At 41.3% G+C, this 27564-nt stretch overlaps 1 protein-coding gene across 1 annotated transcript; it reads left to right on the top strand.

Annotated features, from left to right (window-relative positions):
* Positions 1-258: 258 nt before the first annotated feature.
* On the top strand, positions 259-26445 carry c1ql4b (complement component 1, q subcomponent-like 4b). Its single transcript, XM_049583514.1, has 3 exons — positions 259-710; positions 1193-2642; positions 24442-26445. Exons 2-3 carry the CDS (start codon positions 2103-2105, stop codon positions 24619-24621), a joined length of 720 nt encoding a protein of 239 aa, XP_049439471.1. The 5' UTR covers positions 259-710; positions 1193-2102; the 3' UTR covers positions 24622-26445.
* Positions 26446-27564: the final 1119 nt, after the last annotated feature.

Below are 27564 nucleotides of genomic sequence, written 5' to 3'. Positions count from 1 at the left end.
ATCTTTAATATTTGAAAGGAAAAAGACAACCTTTGATTAAACTATTAAACAGATGTAGTCATTTTGATTTGTGAAAAGGTCAGAGGCAGGATGGGAGGGTGTGTGTGCGGGGGAGTGTGTGCGCGCGTGTGTGTGTGTGTGTGTGTGTGTGTGTGTGTGTGTGTGTGTGTGTGTGTGTGTGTGTGTGTGTGTGTGTGTGTTACGGAGAGAGGGCGGGGGGAGCAGTAGTAGGCAGATGCTGAGGAGAGAGAAGCAGGACGGAAAATACAACAAGTGAGTGAACTGTTGCTCTGCAAATAAAGTCGCTCTGCAGCGGGATTTCTGCGGGGCGAAAGTCTGCAAAAGTAACTCGTCGCAATGTGTGATTTTATCTGAGGGAGCGCTGCGCGACTTTTGCATTGTGTTGTTACTCTTTTTTTATTTCTTATTTCCCTCCCTCCGTGTCTGCTCGGTGTGAGCGCTGCCTTCACGGTGCGGTCCCGGCCACCATGCAGGAGTCCTGGATGAGATGCTGCAAGTTGAAATATTAGTGTGACTTTGAGTTTGTAGCTGCAGCGAAACTTCACCCGATGCGACAGTGAAAAGCGCACAGTCTTGGAGGGATTTCATTCCGGTCCTGGAGCAGATTTTCCTGCGGCGTTTCCATCTGAACCCGCAGCGTGGAAAAAATATCACTGAGGACCGGGTATAAAAGACAGAAAAAAAACTAGGTAAGCTGATTTAAGTTTCTTAAAAGTTAACTGGTGAAATCCTTATTTCCTCTTGCTCTGGTTAAATCTGGACGAGTGTTTAAAATTGAAATGACCATTTTAATTAAAGGGAATTAGTATAACCAGATTATTAGAAGTATAGTGAAGTATTTTTGCTTCTCTCCATAATGAATTTAGGCCTGTCATAAAATCAGTAGTTGTGACCCCGCTGCGTTTGATTATTAAATTAATGAGGTTCATGTGTGCACTTTTATCACTGATCACATGTTTAAATAAGATACTGTATGAATAATCTCTTTGTATCCTGTATAACATTTTCATTATTCTTATAAATTGCTGAATACAATTTTATATATTCATTAAATACAAAAGGAAGTGTTTAATCTGTTTCTACATTTTCAGTTAAACGTTAATATGTTTTACAGCAAAGGGATTTGGTTTTGTTAGTTCTTATTTAATTGTGTGTCTTCCTTTCCTTCTAGATTGCAACACATTCAGTGATCTCCTGTGATGCTGCGATAAAATGTTCTCTGCTTCATCCAAGCTGCATTTAAAACGAAATGTCCCACATTCAATGCGATTTGGCCTGCCCTTTCCTCAGAATTTGCCTTTTCACGACCTGTGACAAATCTGTACTTTGGATGGAGGGGTAGACTGCTGAGATAAATCTAATCCCGGCTCCTATAACAGCATCTATAGAGAGGTGTGAGCCCATCAACCACAACACAAGAAGGGAGAAAAGAGCAGAGATTTAGCAGTTCCCTTGTTCTTCTCTTCTCATTCGTGGACAGACAAGTAAAGCGCCCTTCCCCGTATGTGGTGGGTGAGATGAACTCCAGTGGGAATACTGTAGACCCCACCTGACAGCTCTCTGCCTGATCAACTGAAAGCTTTTCACTGGAGCCTCCAAAACCCCAGAGCTGGATTTAAAAAAAAAAAACAGTTACCAAAAATCCAACATCTCAACGGTGATGCTCATTTTTGACAAATACATTTAAAATATTTGTTATTTTTGTCCTGCAAATTGATGTATTATCTTTAGACAGGTCGACAGCCCTCTGACACCGTGAGCCAGAGGACACTGAAATATTTAAGGATACAAAACAAATGTACTGAACACCAAGAAATGGAAAAAACTTCTCCCCCTGACTCCTGATTTTCTCCTGTCTGAGACTTGCCTGTCCCATTTATAGAATAGCCCCGCATTTTCTTTCTCTGCCCCACAGTCACATATTTTCCTCCTCCACCTTCTCAATCCAGTAGTTACTTTCTTCAGCTTTCAGTCTGGCCGGCACAACCATTCCAGCTAAGGGGGAGGAGGACTTTCTCACGCTGGCCGCCTCCCGGCTCAGCCGCAAGAAACGTGTCATCGGGGCTGGAGTCGGCGTGGCCATGGTCCTGGTCCTGCTGGTGGCCATTCCCCTATTGGTCCACACCACCAAGGGGGGAGGGTCCGGAGGAGGGGGCACGCGTTATGAGATGCTCGGGAGCTGCAAGATGGTGTGTGACACTTTCACCCCCCCACAGGGAGAGCTGACACCCGTCTCTCCTCAGCCCCCAGACTTCTCAAACCGCAGGGGCAAGCAGGGCTTCAGAGGGAGCCCTGGACTTCCTGGTCCTCCAGGTCCTAAAGGGCCCCCCGGAGAGCCCGGCAAGCCGGGCCCCCCTGGTCCACCAGGACCTGGGCCTGGTGGCTATGGCCCATCATTCTACAGTCCCAAAATCGCCTTCTACGCAGGCCTGCGGAAACAACACGAAGGGAGTGAAATACTGAAGTTTGATGATGTGGTGACCAACGTAGGGAACTACTATGAACCGAGCACCGGCAAGTTCACCTGCCCTCTGCCTGGCATCTACTACTTCACCTACCACGTCCTGATGAGAGGAGGTGATGGGACGAGCATGTGGGCTGATCTGAAAAAGAACGGACAGGTGAGGGCTTCTGTGGGGTGTTTGTGTGTATGAAGTGTCCCTCTGTGATCTGAAAGTTCTACCTTTGGAAACAAACTTTCACTCTGCAGATATTAGCCAACCAAAACTAGGGAGAACAGTTAGATTCAGTATCACTCTGTGCCACCAGCAGCAGTGGTTATTAGTTTTCAACTAATACTTTCAAACAGTTATAAAACATAAACATTGAAAAATGAAATCATTTCCTTATCAGACACCACTCTAACTAAGGTTTGATTATGTTTAGTCACAAAAACGACAAAGTTAAAGTCCTTCACTTAGGTTAGAATAAGTAATTGTTAAAGTCAGGATAACATCAGTCACAAGAAACCAACATTTACTGTCGACAGGTAACAGGAAGCAGACAGCAGTCTCACATGCCAAACTCCAATGTTGACCCCTCCGTCCACACCAACCTCCACCCTCTGCAGACTCTGGAGCTTTAAAACACCATCACACAACTTTCTCTTTTTCTCCAGATGGACAGACACTAGAGGGCTTTGTCACTCAAACATATGTTGCTTTTTGGCATTTGCTGAAATGACTGACGCTGTTTTTTTTCTGGTGAGACAAAACGTCACCTCTCTGACACAGGGTCAACAAATTGTGATAATTAAAAGGATCACAAAGGTAGCATTGTGCACAGGTGTTGCTGTTATTGTGGAATAGTTTGACTAGCACTTAGTTTTTGACCATGTTGAAAACAAAAATTGTTTCTTGACAATACGCACTGAGAGAATTTTGATGAAGATAAAGAAAAGTCTAAAGCAAAGTTTCCATAAAATCAAGCAGAAATAATCCAAATGCTGTTTATTTAGAAGAAAATTAAGATAAAATGACTGTATCTCAGTGTTTGTATATCAACCCTCTGTTTAATCAGAAAAAGTTCCAAAAGGTTTTGTAAAAGTCATTGATTTACTTTGGAGGACAAAGAAGAGGGAATGAAAGCAGCATGAGAGCAGAAACAGAGGTGGGACTAAGGACAGCTTAACATGGAAAACAAAAACTGCAATTAATTGTACAACCTGCACACAAAGGGTGAGAGAGAGAGAGAGAGAGAGAGAGAGAGAGAGTGACAGCCAAGCGATCAAGATGATAACAATCCTCCATGTCTCAGTGGAACAAAGCCAAAATGCAACAGCTGGCTACTGTCCTCTGAGGAACTCTGACTTTAACACTAATAAATAAACAAGTACAAATGCCTGGAAAAAAGCCTTGAATGCTTCCATCTGGAGATCCGTGACAAGCTTGAAGTACTAAGCCCTCACTCTGTTGAGGAGCCCTGATTCTGACATGTGTGCTACGGAACAGAAGAGTGACGTCCTGGGGATTACCGGAGAAGAAGAAAAAAAAAATGTGTGTTGCATTGTTACAAGTCAAGTAGTGTTTGATGTTACAGGTAATTTACACAGTACATGGACGCACAGCAATTTGCTACTAAGCAGACCAGCACACTACGGAGCTGCTGTTCACTGATAGGCTTATATCTAACATCGTAAAAGACTTCAGATAGCCTACAGCAAGTACAATTTCAACAGGGTGCAGCTCAGCAATTTCCATTGAAACCTTCTTCACTCATCTTATATGAAAAATACCCAGTTTGAAGTTGTTCCCATAGACCGTGTGAAAGAATGGACAAAGCTACCATGACGTCACGTATTGCTTTGTTGACTCCCATTTTGAAGCCTAGAGGTTGGCATTTTGGCAGTTGCCATCTTGGTTTTTTGAAGCCAGAGGTGAACATATTTGGACGAGCAGGTTGAGCTGTGGAGGAGCGGAGGGTATGTCTCACTCATATACCGCAGTGATGACTCGCAAACAGCCTCTCAGTCAAAGCCGCTCCACCTTGAAATATGCAAGACTTTAAGCCTTAATAAAATGTAAACAGGTGTGTTATATAAAAATACATCCCCCGTACAGCTGTCATGAATGTTGAAATTATCTATGGAGATCAAAAATCAGTTTTTGTACCAGCCTGCAAACATGTTTATTTCGGCTGTAAAGTTGGGCATTTTAACATAGGGGGCTCTGTGGAGACTGACTCGCTTCTTGAGCCAGCCTCAAGTGGCCATTTAAGGAACTGCAGGTTTTGGCACTTCCACATTGGCATCATTTTTTCAGCCCAGGAGGTTGCCGCTTGGTTGTTCCTTATTATGTGAACATGCAAAGTTGACCAGCAAACGTTGAGATGAACATTCAATCAAGATGTCCCATTGTGGTGGTTCAAAGATAGCTCCAAAATGAAAGTTGTGTCAATGTCCACAATGCTTTTGCTCGGGATTTGCATTTTTGGCTAGGGGACATGGCGTCACTGTCTGACCAGTGCTTGATGTGTGGCATTATACGTCTAAGGTTTTTTGTTTGGTTTGTTTTCTGTGGTAGACATCAGAGATAGACAGGAAACATATGTTATATGCAACAAAAGTCCACAGCTTAAATGAAACACTGAACATGCAAGTCTTAACTATGTCAGCAATCTGGTTATTGTTTTGTGTGGACTTTTTAAGGTTTTCCTCAATTTTTGAGTTTCTGTTTTCCTGCAGTCTTGCTTATCATTCTTTTGCTAACCCTACTGTTGGCGTATGGAAAGCTGCAGCCGCACCCCTGCTGGTTCTTATCGCCAACAATGAGCTTTACCGGGGTTCACGTTACACCTCTGCCTATCAGTAGGAGTGACAAGTGAAGCTATAAGGTCATGCAGCTGGTCTTGTTGGCTTTCCCACCATTCGTCACAGTTTAATAATGTTTTCTATGACCGACAACAACATCATGGGGCCCACAGCTGGGAATCAAACATGGGTTTGTTGCAGTGTTTTTTCTGCACCACCCATGCACACCTGGTTTAATTTGATTGTTCTTTAGTGGGAAATCTCAAAAACTTGTGGACATATTTTATTGAAATTTTGTCCAAATTATGGCATGGGCCAAGAAATTCATTCATTGACATTTTTTTTTCTTATAATTGCAATATTGCAAGGACATTTGTTTTAACATTTTTAGCTACTTGAATGACACTTAACTGCCACATGCATCCCACAATAGTTAGATCAGGTTACCACAATGGGTATTTGGGTAGAGATGGAGATGAAGAAGGATATGGAATTATGGCTGCTAACAGTATTTTTTTTTCTTTCTAATAGTCTTTTGGTCTATCAAATACTTAAAAATTGTGAAAAAAATTGGACATCACAATCTGCCAGAGCCAAAGGTGACATCTTCTAATTGCTTGTTTTGCCTGACCAACACTTCAAAACCCAAAGATATTAAATTCACAATGATTCAATACAGAGAAAAACAGTAAATTCTTGCATTTCAGAAGCTGGAAACAGAGAATGTTAGAAATTCCTGAAACAACTAATCAATTTCAAATTCAACTAGAATATTCTATGATAGCCTTGAGATTCTCAGCAAACTAACATACGTGCTCACAACTATGATTAAATCAATAAAATGTCAGGTTGAATATAAAATATATTGGGGGTTTTTACTGCTTTGGTTTTATAGACTTCCCAAATACACACATCATTATATTATAGATTTATTTGTGACTGATCTAGTCCATAAAAACAGTTATTCCCTATTTCATTGATTTGACAGGATGTGCATAAAGTGCGGAGTAAAGAGGACAGACAGTTAAATGCCAGATATAATTGGGGGACTTGGTTTGTTGCGTGCCTTCACAGACATTGTCATTCCTGTCTTCTCTTGCTGTTAAATTTTTCATAGCCTTTAGATGAGATCTTCTCCCCTCCACCTGTGCCCCTCCTTTACACACACACACACACACACACACACACACACACACACACACACACAATTTTCCATCCACACTGGCTATTGACTCCTTCCCCATTAATTATCTTTTCCATCAACTAAATTATTTAACCCAATTCAGTGCTGATCTTGCCCTCACAGTTTCATTGCACCTGATGTTTTTTTCTCTGAATAGACAAGTGCTCTTGTAACAGAGTGAGCCATTGAGGTCAATGAGAGAAACCTTGAGGGCAACACTGAAAAAGTTTGTCAATTTAGAGACTTGTAAAGACATCACTCTGTCATTGTTACTGTAAAAATCTCTCTGAATGGTTATTTTGTTCATGTAGATTTGAAGTTGTCATTATCCCACTGAGAGATGATTATGAGTGAGAACAAGCACTGAAGTAAAGGTCTGACAGTTTTGTGTCACAGGAGCTGGTTAGTCTAGCTTAGCATAAAGGCTAGAAATGGGGAAACAGCTAGCCCAGCTCTGTCCAAAGGTAACAGAACACACTTAACAGTACCTGTAAAGCTCATTAATGAACGTTGGGCAAGTTGTTGAAAACATTGTATTGTAAACAAGTAGTCATTAACTTAAGTGCTCAACAGCAAAAGTAGGAATTAATGACATAATTACATTACACTTTGGCTATTCGGCATCGCTCCTTCAAATGTTCTTTTAAACAACTCCACAAACAAAGTCTCCACCCCCACATCACATATTAGAATGCATAAAAAGAATGGACGTAGCTACTGTGATGTCACCCACTGGTTTGTGGACTCCTGTTTTGATGCCTCAAGTTTGGCATTTTTGCTGTCGCCATCTTGGTTTTTTTTTTTTTAGCCAGAAGTGGCCATATTTGGATGAGAGAGTGGAGCTGTGGAGGAGGGAGGGGTGGATCTGACTATTGGCAGACAACCTGTCACTCAAAGTGGTCACACCCTTAATCAACGCATAACTTTAACCCTTAATGAAATTCAAACGGGCAAAATTTAGCCCCCGCACAGCTGTCATGATTGTTGATATTAGCTATGGAGATAAAACAGTTTTTTGTACCAAGCTGTAAACATGTTTATTTCTGCTGTAAAGTTAACAATTTAAACATGGGGGTCTATGGGACTGACTCACTTTTGGAGCCAGCCTCAAGTGGTCATTTGAGGAACTGCAGTTTTTGGCACTTCCACGTGGGCTTCATTTCTCAGCCCCGGAGATCGCTGCTTGTTGACTATTTAACATATCGATAAAAAAAAACTTTAATATTTTGGCAGCATTGGTTTATGTTTAGGAAGTTTTTATTTACCATCAACAGCTAGCTTAATGTTAGTCTCAAACATCCCTCCCTTCTGCTGGTGCAATGATTAACACCTCCAACACATAAACCAAGCCAACTCGCTCTGCAACAGTCTCTCCCCTCAGCTCAGGGGGACAAACTGGTAAAATCCCTGGGATGAGCAACTGTTGTATCATTACTTTCACTACTCGTCACTGAAAATAAGTAATTATAATACTGTAAAAAACCTTTTGCATTACTGCCCAACACTAATTAGCAGATTAATACCTTATATGTTGTTTGTTGAATTTATACAAAAACAAAAGTGTAAAGATGATGATAAATTTTGATTTGACATTTTATGGGGGGTTAAGTGTCAAACTGTTACACTCAGCTAAGCTAAGCTAACATGCTACGGGCTCAAGCTAAATATTTACCCTACAGATGTGAGCGCAACCGTGAATAATAAGCGCATTTCTCAAAATGCCAAACTATTCCTTTATAGTGTTGTATGCCTTTCAGTAGTGTGTTTTGAGTGTGCGTGTGTGTGCGTGTGCGTGTGCGTGTGTGTGTGTGTGTGTGTGTGTGTGTGCCTGTGCAACAATTGTCAGACTGATATATGTGTGTTAATCAATGTCTTGTCAAAGGGAGTTGAGAATAAGACACATCCTAAGGAGAGATCACTGCAGGGAAAGGCAGGACACAGACAAGTGGGCTGACAGAAAGGGAGAGATGGATTGATGGATATACACGAGAGAGTGGACAGAGGACGATGAGAAAAAAATGCAACATGAGAGTGTTCTCTGTCCTATTGGAGGTGTTGAGGAGACAAAGCTATGACTGACATATAAGAACCAAATCAGACTCGTGTCGCCAGCTGTTGGCCAATGACATGTGTAGCTGATGTGCAAATTTGCACCAAGTTTGCAGTGATGAGTCAGTCAAGGCAAGGAATCATCCTCACTCATGGTGTCCCATCACTCATCAAAAGATTGGTGTTGAGATAGATGACCTTTTCAATGGATATATAATTCACCACCAATATGTACTTTGCCCTTTACAATGATGAGCATGGAGAGGAAGTGTGAATATTTATAGCTGGTCCAATATGGGAGAAACTAGGCTGGTCAGTTGGTCAGCCTGTAGTACAGACACACACACACACACACACACACACACACACACACACACACACACGCACGCACTCCATAGTTTTGATGACATCATTGTAGGCAGGGGCATGTTTAGAGCCTGACTATTAGGCTGCAGCTACAGCACTGTTTTCTTTAGCTACAGGTCTTTTTTCAGTACCAGACAAAATGTATTTGAATATGAGCTATAAGCTCATACAACTGATATAATTTGTGGCAAATGTAGGTATCCCCGCCCCCTCACTGTTGCCGACCTGGTATTTTTCTCGCTGGAGTTAGCAACTTTTCAGACCCTCTCAGGTAATTTTGTTCTAAAAGGCAACTGGCCACAAATCTAGTGAGTTATTCAGGCCACCAGGGGGAAAGTGCAAAATCTACACTGATCTATTGTATTGTAATTTATTCCCATGCTGCTCAGAGTAATCTCAGTCACTTGCTCTTCTGGCACTTGTAGTTGGGAGGTAGAGTGAGTTACTATGGTTACGAGGATGTTTGTCGTAGGGCTGACCTTCGAATCCATTTATGGACATTCAAAGCTTTGGAGATCAGAACGAATTTAATTCGAAGCATTCAACAAGGGGGGGGTGGGGGGTGGGTGATTTTTTAAAAAAAAAAAATGTCGAAAACGTAGTTTCTTCCAACACTAGAATTAAGATAAAAATATTCACAAACGAAAAAACACTAATGGTCGGTGATAAGTAGTGTTTAACTTTTGATTGAACAATAATTAAAACCCTCACGCACACTGCAGCACAATCAAACAGATGCGCAACTCAGAGCATCAGAAGTGTCTCTGACACCAGACTCAGAGTGGACCGGTGGAACTGGAAAATGCATATTAGGCCTACTAGTCACTACTTAAGTTTTTCAAGTGATTTCCCAAATTTGTTGTTGAGTTGTGATATGCCAATTGCTTTTGGCAAATCTGGCACTCTGCTTTCTGGGGGTTGTGGGACATATTTTAAAGTGCAACCACACATCTGATGATCTCTTGGACATGTCTGCCAGCTCTGAGTGCGCTCGTTGTCAGTATCGAACTGGTGGGGGTTAGTGTTGCGTTTAAGGCCTCCCCAAAAAAACGGAAAAAAAAGCGCAGAAGCTTTGAATTTTTTTTTTTCACAATCGAATCCTGTGCCATCGAACGAAGCTTCGAAGCTTTGAATTTTTTGGGTCAGCCCTAGTCCGTCGCTCTGAACTTTTGATACAGTAGTATGCCAATGCAAAATCATGAAAGTGACACTCTCTCATGGTGACCAAAAAAATCTCACGTCAAATGATGTCGGGTTCAGACTACATATGTTCTGTCACTAAGTCAGATTAGGCAAGTATGGCATTCTAAAATCTTGTCGAGACTTGGCTGACAGACACAGCAGGCCACAAGTTGGTCCACGACCAATCATTGCTGGTCTTTTCTCACAATGTGTGTGATGTCATCGGATTATTCGTTTCCTATTTTCATTATTACTAATATAAAAGTGTTCAAGTCCCAACTGAACTGGTTTTGTAGTAACATAAAAGTGCCACCAGATAGCAGCAGCTACATTTGCAGTACCGCATGAAAACCAAGCAAGTCCCTGAGTGCTCCACAACAGTTTCATAAGTGTTTCACAATAAAAGTCTTTTAAGAAAATGAAGGGATTCTCTCTACCGAAAACAATAAGGGTTTTTTAATTTCAAACAGATTCAGAAAGTGTTGAGTTTGAAACGATGGCATGATGCATTAAACTTTACAGGGCAAATAGGAGTAGATTTCTTTTTTCAATAAAAATAGAAAAATACAGATGGAATGAGAAATTAAGGCTTGTATCTAGTGTAGCCAGTTTCAGATAAAGCTGGTGCCCTCTGTAATTGTGGTGAGTATGAAGGATGAACATTCTTTGCTAGCTTGATGCTAATGGCATTACTCATGGGGTTGCTTAAGTGCCTCTGCTATTTCATGCCAGCATTTTCTTTTTTTTTTTCACTCTCTCATGGTAACATGCCTAAAGGAAATATCAAAAAGGCTGGGGAATTGTTGCCATACAGTTGTCTTTGGCAGCAGATTGCTATGTGTCCCTACTGGTCAAAGTGACGCTGTGACAAGAAGAGTCGTGTAAGACGAAAGAAGATCAAACATGTTAGTCTTTCTGTCAGGACGTCGTGAGGCATTGCAGACGCACCGTTGGTTGTCATCTATAGGACACACTACAGGGAACACAACAGTGGATTATCATGAACAACACTCATTATTGTTCACGATCTGAGCCAACACTGTAGGATGGCCATGTCGGGCTGTTATCCGGCTAATATTGTGTAGACTGAACCTGGAATAAGAGGAAGCCACAGAGTCACTCCGTAGTGAAAAAATATAATTATATATGTCTACGTTAATAGGCTAACATCAGGATTTCTTTCAAAACCTGAAAGTGCATAGTTTGTTTGGCTTTAGTAAACAGACAAAACACCTTTAAAGGTGTAGAGTTTTGCCTCCGTTTGCACCTCTGTTAGCCAATATTTCCAGTGCATGATAATTCATACCAAAACAATCTAGACGGTTAAACAGCACCACTGGTAAGAGGAAAAATATGTATTTTTGAATTTGGGATGAACTGTCCTTTCAGTAGGTGGTGGCAGTATGCAACCTCCAAAGCAATGACAGCAATCTAGACATAAAGAAGAAGGATCAATTACACACAGTTGAAGCATTAAGTGTTATGACATTTCCACCATAAATTGGTGCAGAAATAATTTACCAGAATGCAGGAAATAAAGTGTTTAACGTTCAGATGTTGCTACAACCTCAATAACAAACATAGTTCAATCAGCATCTCTGTGGGAGGCTATCAGCCCATTAAATGGCCATTATCTGTGGTGGGAGTCAGCTACACCTGCTTGTAGGTTCAGAAGGCTGTTATCAGCCAGTTCAATGGTCTTTACCTGTTTGTTAGGTTTCTATTTACCTTTCCTTGAGTTTAGGCACCAAAATGACAAGGTTAGGTTCAGGAAAAGATCGTGGATGGGTGTGAATATTGGTTTCACGTGGGACTTGAACCCTTGTCCACTGTGTAAAAAAGTCCTGTGAGCCACCAACCCCCCCTATACAGGGGCTTTCGCACACAAGGAAGAAAGTCTCATTAAAGCCCTTTCTGACAGAAAATTTCATTTCATGGCCTGATAATGGCCTTTTCAACCCAATAGTAGGTGTGGCAGGCCCCAATTAACCCATATCTATGATGCCTATCACCACTGATAATGACCATTTAGTGGCCTGATCACAGCCGAATCAGCTCAATTTGTTGGAGATCTATAGTATTAATAATGCTATTACTACTACTACTACTACTACTACTAATAATAATAATAATGATAATATTAATGTGTTTATACATGTAGCCCCAGACTCATTCAAAGGTTTTAGGGCCAATCCCCAGATCTCCACTGACTCCAAAACCGTCCCTGGTAGTAGCATTTCAGCATCTCATCTGCTATTGACACACGGTGACCTCATTATGTGGTGTTGGCATTAGGTTGGATCTTACTGGAAGAGGAGAGTGGTGGACCATGCTGTGCCTTATTAAAGCCCAACAAAATGTCTGACATGTGGCTCATCCTTAACAATGTAAGGTGTAAAGGTTGGAGAGGAAGATTAATTAAAACTAGAGAATTAAACTTTGGAGAAAAGGTGCATTAAATGTGTCCAGGTCCATATATTCTCATAAAGGTGCATATTTTGGTTTTTATAATAGTGCATGAATAAATGTCTCATTAGTTAATGTCTTTGGGGCTGGCTCTCAGCAGACAGCAAAGACGATGTATAAACTGATAACCAAGATTCATGCATGTACATAAGAAAACAAGCTAATAAGGTATATATACAAGTTCGATAATTAAATATACCCCTTAAAAGTTGTGGTGATGATAAGCTCTGACTTAATTAGAGGAAAGGAACGGCTCCAGTAGGTAGGTGTGATGTGGCCACTGTGAGAGGTGGAAGCTGCTGATTACAGTACGTCAGATAAGGTGTCAATATGGGCCTCATGTGGCACTTCATTAGACAGTTTCAGATTTATTTTTGCCTTTTGGGAGCCATGTTTTTCTCCTCAACGATTGCTTGTGTTGGTAGAATGATTAATAATCCAGACTGATTTTCTGTGTGGTGCATTGCTTTAGTGTTAAATGGCCTCACATTATAATGGGGAATATTTTATGATAAAGGATAAAAGTCTAACCTTTCAGACAGCTTTTCTTGTAGAGCAAACAGACCGGGTCCTCTCATATAGCCTGCAGCTTGCCCTTGTTGTGTCTTTTGCTCTGAGAACACACACATTTATACACATGTTCATGCACACAGCCATTATTTGACTATGTATGTTCCTGTTATAATGGGTGAGGCCATTATATTCTGTCGACTGAAAACGACTCGGCTGGTTCTTACTGTGTTTTACCGTGCCTTTGTTGTGCTTGCCTTTTGCCTGCCCATTATATCATTATTCCTTCTTATCAAGGAAGCAGGATTTTGTCTCTTTTATAAAAAGCAGTGTTTCGCAGGGTTTGATGGTGGTAGAGCAAATATTGACAATGGTAACATGTACATTGGATTGTTAAAATGAAAAAGGTATGTCAGCATAAGAGGGATATTAGCTTCCAACCCGTGAACAGATTTTAGACAATAAATGAGTGTTGCTGTTTGTGTCCCTGTGCACATACCTTTGTGAAAAACATGGGGAGTTAATATGAGGCAGTGAACAGTATGTCATAAAGGAATACTATAATGTACCTCCACAGCTGAGGTTTTGCTCTGATGCTCTGCAGGTTGATTGTCCACAGAGCCCATTTATATCCAATTAAGACACCTCTTCTACCCTCAAAGGTTTCAGTCTAGAGCCAATTAGAGACTTTTTAATCAACATCTTGACACCGTGGGTCTTGAGTGTCATGGCAAAATATTAACATTTACCATGCCAATTAGTGTGTGAGTCTGCAGTGTAGGAGAAGGGTTACATGACCACCTGCATAATAGAAACAGGACACCTCGGGCTGGTATACACAGGTGGAGGCGGTGAGAACACAGCGGCTTTCACAAAAAAGGGCCATTTCAATTGCCCTTCTTCTGTCTCCCAGTTCACCCTCAGAGGTCCCTCAGGTAAGTTTAAGAGACCCCGTCTCAATCGCCTCGCTCCGCTCTGAGAGGTCTGTACATCACAGTGAATGAATCCTGTCAGTTTTATTACCAGAGGATCAAGGCACCACTGCGAAACAAAACAAAACTGAAAAAAATAACACACTACATGGACAGCCCGCCTCCCCAACCTCATTTATATCCCCACCCCCTCCTCTGAAGCAGGCATGCTTGATCAGTTTGTTATCCAACAAGCTCCCTCCCCATCACTCAAAGCCCCTCTCAACTTTGGCATCCTTTACCCGAATCCTGTGCTTAGACTGTTAAAAGTGCATGCAGCTGCTCGCCCGCCTGTGTGTCCTTATCCAAATTTCTGCCTACACGCCCTCCATTTCACCACATATCCTTCTTTTCTCCTCACCTCCACGCCCTCCTTCCATCATTTTTCTCTGAGACAAAGCTCAGACATAAACATTATGAACACACACTTTGATATTTGGTCGATACACATAAAAATGATGAAAATCTTTAGCTAAATAAATTTGAAATACAGTATGTGTCAGCCCTTAAATATGTCACACAAATCAGTGGCTCACAGCTGAGAATGTAGATTTTATTGAGCATTTAGCACTGTTTGTGAATTATTTCTATGCTGTCAATTTCCCCTCTGTCTCTTTCTCTCTCTCCCACCTTCCTCAGTCATTCTCTTCTCATTTAATGTTGCCCCCTAATGAAAAGTGGAGGCAGTGTAATCTTCTCTATTGTCCCGCGGGTCTCCCTTCTCCCCAGCAGCAGATCAAGTCAGAACAGCGTTGGGCCAACAGACAGAAATTCACTCCCTCGTCGCTATCAATCTCTGCCGCTGTTGACAATAATCCTGATTTGCCTTTCCCTCTTGTTTTCACTCCCAAAGCCCCGGTGCCTCCTGCGCACTTAAAGAAAACAGGGTTTCACTGTGATTGTTGCTGACAGCCAAACCTGCAGATTCATCTGTGCTGGTTTCAGTGTCACAAAGCTCTGCAATGTCACCAACTTGGGCTCGGTCCAAGAAATTATAATAAACTGCACAGTGGGTGAGGAAGTGTTGAAATCCTTGAATTAATGAAAAGCACCATTACAACACTGTAAAAAAAAACAAAAAAACAATTACAAGTAAAAGTCCTTTACTTGTATTCTTACTTAAATTAAAGCACAAAGGTGTTATTAGCAGATTTTTAAAAAGGTATAAACTTAAAGGTGTGTATAAAATAAATACCTTTTAAAAAATAGTTACATTTATCTATTTTTAGTAAGATCAGTTTATCAGCTTTTACAAAGTACTTAAAGTATTCCAGTTAGATTATGCATTCTGCAGAAAAATGCCCCCTGTGAATGATACAATATTCTAGAGTAAAAGGTGCGATATTTCCCTTTCAAATGTAGAAGAAGTTGCATAAAATCAAAATGCTCAAGTAGAGTATATACCTCAAAATCGTACCTAAGAGTACTTGAGTAAATGTATTTATTTTTCTCAATTTGCAATCCATTTAACATACTGTTTACACATATTTGAATTTTTATTTGATGGCAAGACATTTTTATCATAAACAAATACTTTGTAATAGTACTTTTTGTTTTACTGAATACAGCTCAGATATTTAATTACATTCTTTTGTGGCAATAATACTGGTGATGGCTGTGATGATATTTTAAATGCCACACTCTAAAAAAATATGTGCATAAAATGTATAAGATAGCTAACTTGTCCAGTGGGTTACACTATATAGGAGGAGAATGCAACCATGAATTAATCATAACATATTAAATGTCAAGGCTAAGTAAACCCACATGTCTCATGAGGAAGTCAACCATAAGAAGCCATAAATAACATTGTGTCCTTTTGGCTGATAAATATAATTAGCTGTTGTTCGTGTTTAGAAGGCCATTTCAATAAGGTGGTGTGAATATCACTTCTGCATGACCCTTAAACATGGTTGATACAAGTGAGTAGCAGTCGTTTTTTTAACGTACTGCATGCAGTTTAATCACATATTTTAATAGGAGGGATTGTAATAATGTCGTCCATGCACATGCAGAGATGTAAACCCGTTTTAATTGTAATACTATACTGTAGTCGTAGCAAGCTACAGCAGCCTGTCAGCCTCTAAGTCAGCTGAAAATACTGTCAGGGGAATCCTGCCGCTCAACCATGTAGACAGATGTTGGACGTACAAGATGTCAGAATCTCTTTACTGTTATATTTTTCCGAAAAACCTATTAGGTCTCCTCAGGGGAGCTGTTCAGTCCCTTCAGAACAAAACAGTCCAACAGTATAAAATAACAAAACGTCTCATATGCTACGTGGTTTTTCTCAGGTGTTCACTTGAGATTCATAAAAAACAAAGAGAGCTGCTCTTATCGAGATGTAGAGAGCAAGAGCAAGATAGATTGTGCGTGTGTGTGTGTGTGTATTTGGGGGGCTCTAATCCTGACCTCCTGCTAGTGTTTCATGGGCCCATTTGACCACTGTAGCCTATCCTGTGCCCCCATTTATTGTGATTGTATGGAGTTATTGAGGAGTTGGACCTATTAGGCAGGGAGCTGCCATGGCTATCCGACTACCAATTACCGAGGCCTGCAGCCGTGTATAGCCCACCCTGACACATCTGGAGGTAGGGAGGGGTGAGGGATGCTGCGAGGGGTGGGGGGTGCAGAGGGAAGGGGGGGTCCTCAGGAGACCTGCCACAGCAGCACGCCGTTAATCAATCCGATTTAGACCGGACAGGGACACACTTAGTCGCTGCTCCCGCCAACATTGCCATGGCGGGGGAGAGAAAATGTGTGCGTGACCTGCATCTCATTGGAGTGTAAGGACACAAAAAGATGGATAGATGGGTCCAGAATGAAGAGATAGCAATGCAGAAGCGAATGGGAGAGGGGTGATGGAAGGGGGCGTGAGGTGTGGAGGGAGAGACAACAATTAATGGAGTGATGTGAGTTGAATTAAAACAAAGGAAATGTATCGATTCATTTCTGTCTCGAGGAGCGGAAGAAAAATGTTCACCATCTCTACATGCGAGAAATGCTTGTATGGAGAAATATATTGGGTTGAATTGATGAAATGGGTGTGGAAAAAAACTCCTCATTGAATGGGGGATGAGGAGAAATGGGTAGTTTAGTCTTGTTTGATTTGTCTTAGTGATCACAAGAGAGTCAGGGAAGCTTGATAACTGGTGGAGATGATGGACCATATCCTCAGTGAGACCCAGAGCTGGAGACAAGGATGGAGCGAGGGTATCATATTTGCATTCATTAATATGTATGTGCTTGTGTACTTTATTTTCCACTATTAAATGGATCTTCTGCTTGAATAGTTGGTTACTTACCAAATGATAGTGCAATTTATTATAAGCAGATTTGCTTACTGGGTACAAAAACAACTTGGAACTTAAAGGGTAACTTCCGTATTTTTTAACCCCGACCCTATTTTCCCATGTTTTTGTGTCCAAGTGACTAATTGGAGCAACGGTTTTTGAAATTGGGCCAGTGTTGAGCAAGAGGGCCGCAGCCAGCAGCAGTGAAACAGGTTGCAATGTAACCATCGACAATTAATAACCAATCATAAACTGACGATTTACATCCACTAACTTGTTTTGCCTTTGACAGACTCAGAATGTTTTCCAAAGTGTCTTACAACATTAAAGGATCCCTACAGAGATAGACCTTATTGCTCAAGAGTATGATTTTTTTTTTAACAGCCACAAAATCAGCCCTGCTGCCTTACAGTAAGAGGGTTACAGGTTCGAGTTTTCTCCAGAATCTCTGGCTTCCTCCCACAGTCCAAAGACATGTTGTCAGTGAGGTGAACTGGTGGCCCCAAATTGTCCGCAGGTGTGAATGTGAGCAGAAATGGTTGTCCCTCTCTCTATGTATCAGCCCTGTGATAGTCTGCCGATCTGTCCAGGGTGTACCCTGCCTCCCGCCTAATGTTAGCTGGGACAGGCTCAAGCCCCCCCATGACCCTTAACAGGATAAACAGTTATGGATAATGAACAAATGAATGAGCCCCAAAATCGCTATAGCCAAACTCACCAGACTCTTATTAAACTAAGAATCACTGTGTTTTTGTTACTTTAGAATTAGCTGGTAGAAAGGACCGGGTCCTCTTCTACGGAGTCCACATGTTGTTTTACAGTAGCCCAGAATGGACAAACAAACACTGGCTCTAGATTTGGCCATCAGCATTTTTCTGTTTTCATGTCGACCACCGTACTTCTACAAGAGAAAAGAAAAGTTTCAGTCGGTTGCAATCTGCAACCTCGTCCCTAGATGGCACTAAATCCAACACCCTAGTGATTTTATTAACCCTAACCTGCAAAACACACTTCCTTCAATGTCTTAAGAAACAAAATGAAACTTACAAAAGTCATCTGCGTTTATCTTTCCACTGCTCCAACAATCATCAACCCTGGTTAGGTTGAAGTCATTCTCAGAACCCATCAGCTGTATTCAGTGTCTGACTTCCAGCAGGTGGCGATACAGCCTCTGGGGGCAGACCCCCAATTTTTTGGCATTCTGGTTTGATTTGGGTGGAGGAGGCGAATTTCCGTTTCCAACTTCTGTTTATATAAAAGTAAATATGCTGAACCATTGCAATGGATTCAGAGTTTGCAGTAACGCCAATTATGTTCCGCCTCGTAGTTCCTCGTAGTCCTTAGTTCACCGCACGGACCGTTTAACCTGGCAACAACTGCAGCCGGCTCAAACGTGATTGGTCAATATCATGCGGACTACAACAGCCTACAACGGGAAACCAGGGCTCTTCCACTCTTCTTCCGGAGGCAAGATCTCTCCGGGGTTTGCCTACAGACTCTACATTCACTGAATGTAGAGTCTGTATATAGAGACTAGGTTGAAGTAAACCCTTTATTTACCCAGTTAGACGTGAAAATATACTGGTTCTATACACACTAAACATAATGTTTATTTAAATGGAATCTGATGTGTTTAGTGATGGCGATTAAACAAAAAATTATCTTATTCTTAATAAAGGGTCTATTTCTGTTGGGATCCTTTCCACAAATTGTCAGACACTTAAAATAATAATCTGAGCCTGTCAGTCGTAAAACAAGCACTTTTAGTGGACTTAAATTGACAGTGTGAACATGCCCAGAGTGGTTATATTGCAGCCTGTTTCGCAGCTGCTGCTGCTGCTGCTGTTGTAGTATCTCTCAACACTGGACCAGTTTTAAAAAAGGTTGTTGCCATTACTCACTAAGACACAAAAACATGGGAAAATAAGGTCCATGTTAAAAAATACCAAAAGTACGCTTTAACAGAATCACCCACATAATGAACTAGGCTGCCCTATTCACTATTAAAACAGCTCTCTACCCACGCTGAAATGAAGAAAAGCCAATTCTTTGAGCACAAAACATGCGACTACATTTAGCAAATCTGTGGGTTTGCCTTCAGCCAGGTCATAATGAAAACACTTCTTCATAGTAACATGTAGGGGAGCGTTTTGATCTTGGAATATGCGGGCATCGTTAGATCTGTGCTTAGTGGTATCAAATTTGTGTTAACTGCTGTGTAAACATGTGCAGTAATCGTCTGATGCAACGACTTCATCTTGAATATCTGGTCATACCAGTAGACCCAGCATCATGTTTAATCACATCCACACACATAAACCTGTCCAGATGTACATAAAAGAGTGAAGAATGACTCATCAGACCATATCACTATTTAAAATTGTGTCAGACTCCAGGTTCTGTGGTCTTCACACCAGATAATTTATCCTTGGTTTGTTGGCTTTGAATATCAGATATTGCTGGATGGCAGACATTGATGCCAGTTTTATGAAGCTCTTAATGTCAAGCTCTTGTTGTAACTGTGTCATTGGGGTGCTGATTATGTTGTTTATTGCTTAGTAATTTTCAGGCTATGGTGTTGTCTGACTGTTTTTGTCCATGTCAGTGCATATTGTCTATGTTTAACATTATATATGTTAGAATTTCTCTTTTTTCCCTTTTTGCAATTTAAAGAAATATTTCCGTTTCCTCGTGTTTAAAAAAAAAAATCAAATAGAAAAGTGTTTGTCAAACTCCAAATAATTCTGCCAAACAAGAGCTACTGATGCACTCGCTGTAAATGTAATTTTCTTTCTTCAAATTTAATGGAGCTGTATGCGAACATCAATATAGCAGCTAACTAGTATTTGCTTTATAAAGATATAGCAGAGTAATGGCATCCTGAGCAGAGAATGGTGTCATGCTCCCTCTGTGTGTATTGTAATCTGAGCTTTTCTGTTTTTGGTGGGATAGCATGTGAGTCCCTGTTTGTGTTACCTAACCACTGTCATACTGCATTACTTGTGGTTACCACTGATAACGCCATCCCGATTATGGGATGTGGAAGTGAAGCACCCACTCTTCAGTTTGCCCAAATTAACACCTTAGCTCTGTCAGCACTGTTGCCATTTTTACGCTGCTAGCACTGTTAGCTACTAGTCACCAGTTCAGCCACCCGTGTGCAGACAAACCCGGCTCAGACTCTGACTCAAAGATGTGTTCCCCTTCAGTTTATATTTTCATAACAACTGATCAAATGCGTAGAGTGATAAGGGTTGCTAGCAGTGATGAACCCACTGAGAATTACTTACTGATCACAGTTCCCTTCATCATTATGAAGCCTGTCTTTCAGCTCATTGTTTTTGTTTTATTGTCTAGCCCACAAGTTTTGATTATTTTCTTCTTTTTCTTTTGGTATACTCTTACCAACGTAATTTCAGTGAAAAGCTCTTTGAACCCACCATACACTACCTACAAAGCAGTAAGTGGCAGACAGTCAAAGTTAGCAACAGTGAGGAGCATCTAGCAGCTAAAGTGACAGATATTATCCTCAGAACTGGTTCAGACCAGAAACCATACTAAAAACAGAGCAAATATTGGACTTACATCCATCAGGAATAAATGCTAATGTTGCTCCGTATCAACTGGATATGAAATAGGCAATGATTTTGCTAACAACCTCACCAAAGGTCAGTCCTTCCAGGATATTGCAATCGTAACGATTACCCCAAATCCAGCCAGTCCCTCTGAATTCTGCATAATTTTGTAATTTTGTCTTATCACCACAAATTTACCACCAATTGCCTGGTCAAATCTCATTTCATTGTAGAGCTGCAGTGTGTAGAGTGCCACCGGAATGAGTCTTAAAACCAGTTCCCTTGTCTCAAAGTAAATAGTTTTTTGTTAATGGGTTTTTGGTTCGATGCCTGAAATCAGGTCTGTGATTAACACAAGCTTAAGAGACTTTCACATTTTGTTCTACAACATAAAACATGTCAGTTAATACGCCACTCATGACCTTTGAAGCTTTCATGTGTCTTAAGAAAAGGCAGTTTCAAACAAATAGCTTGCTATGATAGGGATGTTAAGTCATGCAACCATGGTGTGGTTTGTTTACAGCCTCACGTTTGCTTTTTACCTCTGACAACTGCATTTAGGCTTCAAAAATCAGTAAAGTGGTGTTTATTTGTGAAAATTATCTTGCTGAACAAAACACATAAGTATTATACTGTATATGTTTGTTTGCAACAGAGGTTGTTTTCTGCAATAATCCTAATTCCAATGGAAAAGTCCCAGATGCTTTTGGATGAGGGAACCAGGGCACCGCTAACCTCTGCGTTGACCTACAGGAAAACATCATCCCTGGAGCACTCTATTGATTTGTTCAGCCCCTCCTCTCCCTTTGTATATCATGGGGCTCCTGCTGCAGGAGTGTGATCTCAGCACCTGGGACAAAGTCACACACAGTGACAGTGCTAACCACAAGCATCATACGGCTAACATTACCCAACGGTTATAACGGGTTTAACAACATACATGTAATCAAGCCGTTTTTGCTGCTGCTGAGTTAGCTTGTGCTAACCAATCAGAGAGACCAGGAGAAGAGCAGCTCAGGTAGATGTCCCTGCTTTAAACAGCATGGGAAACACTGAATGCTGGATGAGTCAAGGACAACATGCACACCTCCTGCCTATTTAGTGGTGCAGGGAATCAGGTCCCACAGAAACTCAATAAGAACTCAATAAAAAATCATGATTCTCATCATCTTGACAACATGTCTTGAGAAAAGACCAAATGTTGACCTTGTTTAAATAATGCAAAGGTAAAAACGTGAGTGGGAATCACAACTTTTTTATTGACACACTGAATGCTCATAACAAGAGGCCCCGAAACCAAGACAGGGCCGACAATATATTTGCAATTTTTATTTGCACTCACAATTTCGTTGCAAAAAATGCTCATGAACACTGCATCATGGCATTTCAGGCCACAACAAACCCTAGAACAACCTGCAACATTCTGGAGGAACAGGAAGGTAAATATGTGAGCCTTGCAAAGCTGAATAGCCACCTGTGAAATAACGGCCAAAATCTACCAGAAATTCATTGCCACGGATTAACAATTGTTGAAGTTCAACAACGACAGCCAACATGTGTATGTCTGCACGTTCATTCTGTTCACTGTAATTGCTCAACAAATGAACCGATGTCCTCCCTGATGCCTTCCTCACAATCCCTATCAGCCTCTTCTCTGCAACAGGTGGATCAGGCGTGAGCGACAATCCTCTGGAAAAATTGATGGCAGCTAAGACAGGTTGTGCTCTCGGATGGAGGTTTGAGGCCAAAGATCACTGCACATCTCATCTATCTACCCAGTGGAGAGGAAGGCATCTGTACTGATGACATTACACCAAAATGACAGAACGAAACAGGAAATAAAATGGCACCGGTTACATCCAGATAAAGTGAACAGGCTTTGATTCTCTGCCCGAGCCTGACTGGGCCCAACCCAACATGCCAGGTTTGAGCTGGGCCATAATTTCCCAAATTCCCCTGGATTTGAATGGGTCACGTTTGCATCGAATTAACCATGTGTTTATTTATTTATTTTTTAAATACAGACCTTATAGTCCATGTAATGTTATGAATAATGTATGGGCTGTGTTGCCATCAACCCATCCTGACACCCACCTCTCATTAGTGAGGAGAAAAGTTATACTATCTCTATTTAATATATATGGTATTTTACAGTGTTAGGGCTCTGCTGAACATTCAGTGCAACTGGGTGCATGTCAGAGTTTGTGTCACAAATGTGCCGAAAAGACTTTAATTAACTTGAGCTTGTAGAGTTCTAATATTAAAAGAAAAGTAATGTTTTTCATACTAGGAATTCTGATGTTTAATCAGGCTTGGGCCCAAAACTGCTGTGAAACTGAAGTGAAACTCCGTAAAAAAAAATTATGAAATGCCTTGGTGGTGTTTGTATAGTTTGTAGTACATAGTAATAGGTGGGATGTATTATCTTGCCTTGAGGAGTCATTACAAACAAAAAGACCTTTATTGAGTTGAGTTAAATGGTTCAGTGTCATTTAGTACTGAAATTTAAAAACAAAATGAGGGTCCAACTTTCCATATCTGAACAAAAACACTGACCTGCAGTTGTGTTTGTGTACATATCTTAAAAATCATGCCATCACCTCACATTTCAAAATAGATATGAAACACTGCTCTACATTCCTCCTCTGTCCAACCTCAATCTTCGTCTCTGTCTCACATTTTTGTAAAATATGCGGAGGTTCCCACTGGAAGATGCATGAAGACTCTCAGTTAGAACAACAGGTCCTTGTAATATGGTATAAAAAATACATTTCAGAGATTAAAAGAAGATTTAAAGGGACACTTCACCCAAAAATCAATATAGTGGAGATAAATGGCACTTGGCTTGTGGTGCATGCTTCTCCTCATGCTTGCTTGCAAGCTTGCGTGCTTGTGACAGCACAAGATGTAAACATTAACGGTGACCTGCTCAGCTGAGCTCTAACACTAGCTTTGAATGCACTCTAAATAGTTCCTTCATGAAACTGCTCACAACAACAAGGTCTGTGGATTAACCAGGTATTTTTTAGGGTGGGAGGGGATTTGAGCACCACAAGCGCCAGAGTGCCATGTAGTTCCGTTATATTCGAGAGAAGGCAGACATCTCCAACACTCTGCAACTCACACCAAAACAAGTGATACATAGCACTACTGGTAAGAGGAAGAGATGTATTTTTGATTTTGTGGTGAACTGTTCCTATTATATCCTTGAGACTTAGAGCCAGGGACCATTGCTACATATATCTCCCTCATCTCTTCACTGTCTATAACAAGGGCTTAAAATGCCCATGAAAAAATATAGCAGAGCATATTGACAATCAGCTGCTTCACCACAGGCCACAAAACTCTGCAAAACACACTCATGACATCACTTTTCATTTTTTTAGGCATTTCACCTTCACTTGACAGATGACAGTGTTGACATGGGAGAGGGATAAAGAGGGGTATGACATGCAACAAAGTTGTGGTTATATGGCATGCCCTGTAACCACTCGGCTACCAAAGCACTCCATGACATCATCACCTATTTTCTCCATCTTTGCAGTTGATCAACATCTTTTCTTTGTCTCTATCTCAGGTTAGGGCCAGTGCAATTGCTCAAGATGCGGATCAGAACTACGACTACGCCTCCAACAGCGTCATCCTGCACCTGGATGTGGGGGATGAAGTGTGCGTACAGCTCGACGGCGGCAAAGTTCACGGCGGAAACACCAACAAATACAGCACCTTCTCTGGCTTTCTCATCTACCCTGACTGACAGTATATACTCACATTTATATACTCTCTCTCTCTCTCTGTAATCAAGCAAAAAGTTTTCTCTTCTTTCTGCATCTAACACCACCATGCCTCCATAATGTAATTTGTCATTTCAACGCTGTCCAGTACACAAAACATGTAATAACATGATCACAGTTAACAAATAGAGAATTTGTGTAAAAATGAATATAGTATTGTATATATTACCAGTTAACATTTACTTCTGATACACACACTTGTGTAATCATTTTCTGTGCCATGTACAGTATGTGTAAGCATGGCTAAAAACACATGATTCACACTTGTTTCACATTCACACATTGGCTTGTACACACACACAAAGGCGTGCTCACATGAATTGAACTCCTGCCATCAGTTGTTACACTGAGACAAGATGACCATTTCAGCCACCGGTCTGAAATCGACTGCAATGATCTCTGAATGTAGACTGTAAATCGAGGTGTGTGTACGTGGCTGCAGCCTCTCGCCTTCACTGTGAGATGGATTTCCACACAAGAAAAGTCATGAATATATTGATCGCAGCTGATAATACAGCCAACACCATGAGCATAATCCAGTGTGTTGTATGTCTGTGTTCATGCCTGTGTGCAAGCATACATGTGTGTGAACATGAGGCGTAAAAGCATCACATTGCTGTTGGTTTGACTTTCGCTCTCTCCAGCTCCTGTTAAAAGAAGAGGTGTCAAGCTGTCGGTAACAGTCCCTTAACACACACAGTATATTGATACTGAGGTTTAGCTTTGAGATTTACCCTGCGTGGAGCTCATAGCAGAGCCTCATCATGTCCTGCTAATAAGCTGAGGCCTCCTCTACTGCCTCATCTGTTTTGTCACAGTTAAATCTGGCATCCATAGTTTGTATGTATGACTTTGCTGAAATAGTTTGACATTTTCAGAAATGCACTTATGTGCTGTCTTGCAGAGTTAGATAAGATGATTGATACCACTCTCATATTTGTACAGCACAGTTAGAAGCCTGTTAGCTTCGTACAGCACATGGGCTGGGTTACAATCAGACTGCATAAAAGAAGCGGATGTAGGTACTGTGATGTCACCCATTGGTTAGTGGGCATCTGTTCTGAAGCCTCGAGTTTGGAATTCTGACCGTCCCCATTTGGAGGAGAGGGTGGAGCTGTGGAGGAGCGAGGGATGGATCCACTGGTGTTGTGGAGGGTATACTGGGTGTGCCCACCTCTTTTTCTGGCCGTTTACAGATACCCACCCCTCAGCCACAGAGCCACTGGAAAAGAGTATACCCACTTCCTTCTCAGTAGCCTACCCATCTACCTAGTAGTACACCCACCTCATCAACTACCGCTACACCACTGGGTGGATCTGACCATGAACCTGAGGAAACTGCCATGGTAGCGACTTGTCAGTCATGAGGAAGCCACGCCCTAAAGCATACCCTGCTGAATCATCTATTTGACTCTAAATGTAACTGTAACTGTAATTTACAAAATGAGCACCATGCTGTACTGACAAAGACTTTAATCTAGCGTATAGACTCATAAACTCATTAGGGAAATGTTTACTGAGGTAATAAATCAAGTGAGAAGTTTGGTAATTTTCTCATTAACTTCTATACAATCAGGCTCCGTTTTGCAACCTGTGGAGTCGCCCCCTGTTGGCCATTAAAAAAATGCAGGTTTAAGGCACATCTGCATTGCCTTCACTTTTAAGATCGGGAGATAACCTCTTAGTAATACTAGAAAAGAGGTGGTTCATACGACATGTTTTTGGACCACACTGAAAATGAAAAGAGTTTATCAATCACTTGAAAGGTTACACTGGAAGGACAAGTGAAAAGCCAACAGTCATAGAAAAGGGTGGGGTGTGGGGTGGGTGGGGGGTGGGGTATGATATTGTGGCATTGTGTAAATATGGGTAGAACAGTGTACATTTTCAGACAGTCACCCCTGGAAGACATTGATAGTGTTGCACTTGTTTGCTCACATGAAAGTGACAGAAAAAGCTAAAACCCTGGCTCCTTTATCTCCTCACAGCTAACCAATATGAGGATGTGAGAGAGGTGTGAATGTTGGATCGGAAACTTACTGACGTGGCTAAACACCCCCATAATCTAAAGTAAGACAGGTGTGGCAGGAGCGAAGATATTTGACCCACTGACAATCACTTTTGAAAATCATACTGGCAGCTTAAAGGTGCGGCCTGTGATTGTAATACAATACTCTCTGTCAAATTCAGTGAATATCTCCTCATAGTCAACTAACATTAGCTGTTCATACACAGCCCTGACTCTGTAAATGGGGAAAAAGCAAAGTGGCTCAGACTGAGCTACAAGACACTGTGCCAGCTATTCTCTCTCTTCATGTCCTCACCCACACAGAATGGAGCTACATGAATAGTATCGAAATGTAAATAATACCAGAAACATTAGTGGGGCTTTTGAAGGAGCACCAACAGGAAGGATGTATTTGTTTGAGTTTTAAGCTCAGATATTAAAATCTTTCTCCGTAATTGCTGACTTCACCTCAAGGGCTAGCACAGCATTGGAAACAGGAGAATTGTAGCTAGCCTTGTTCTGTTAAAAGGTAAAACAGTCCACCTACCAGACCCTTTAAAACTCACTAAATAACATGTTGTAGTGTGTCTGTTAAATTCATACAAAAACCTTACTGTAAAAACAAGAATAAGTGTTTTAGCCAACCCGGTCTCACTCCAAAGTCGTCAAAATCCAACACTTGGGCAGCGACTTGCAGTGTCAGACACTTTAACGTCAGCATGATACATGACCAGTTGCCATTATAGTTTAATGGCGCTGCGGCGTCAGGGGGAAACGCGGCGGGACAAGGACGAAAGTTAAGGCAGTGAAAGTCTGAGTAGGGCGGGTGGGTCCAACAAACACCGACTTCCACTCTGGAGAGCCGTGTTGCGTCGCGTAAGATTCTAAAGCCAATACC

The sequence above is a fragment of the Epinephelus fuscoguttatus genome, linkage group LG1 (assembly GCF_011397635.1).
Source record: "Epinephelus fuscoguttatus linkage group LG1, E.fuscoguttatus.final_Chr_v1".
NCBI classification, from domain to species: domain Eukaryota; kingdom Metazoa; phylum Chordata; class Actinopteri; order Perciformes; family Serranidae; genus Epinephelus; species Epinephelus fuscoguttatus.
The sequence above is the reverse complement of the archived record's forward strand: the minus strand, read 5'-3'. Positions and strand labels throughout refer to the sequence as shown.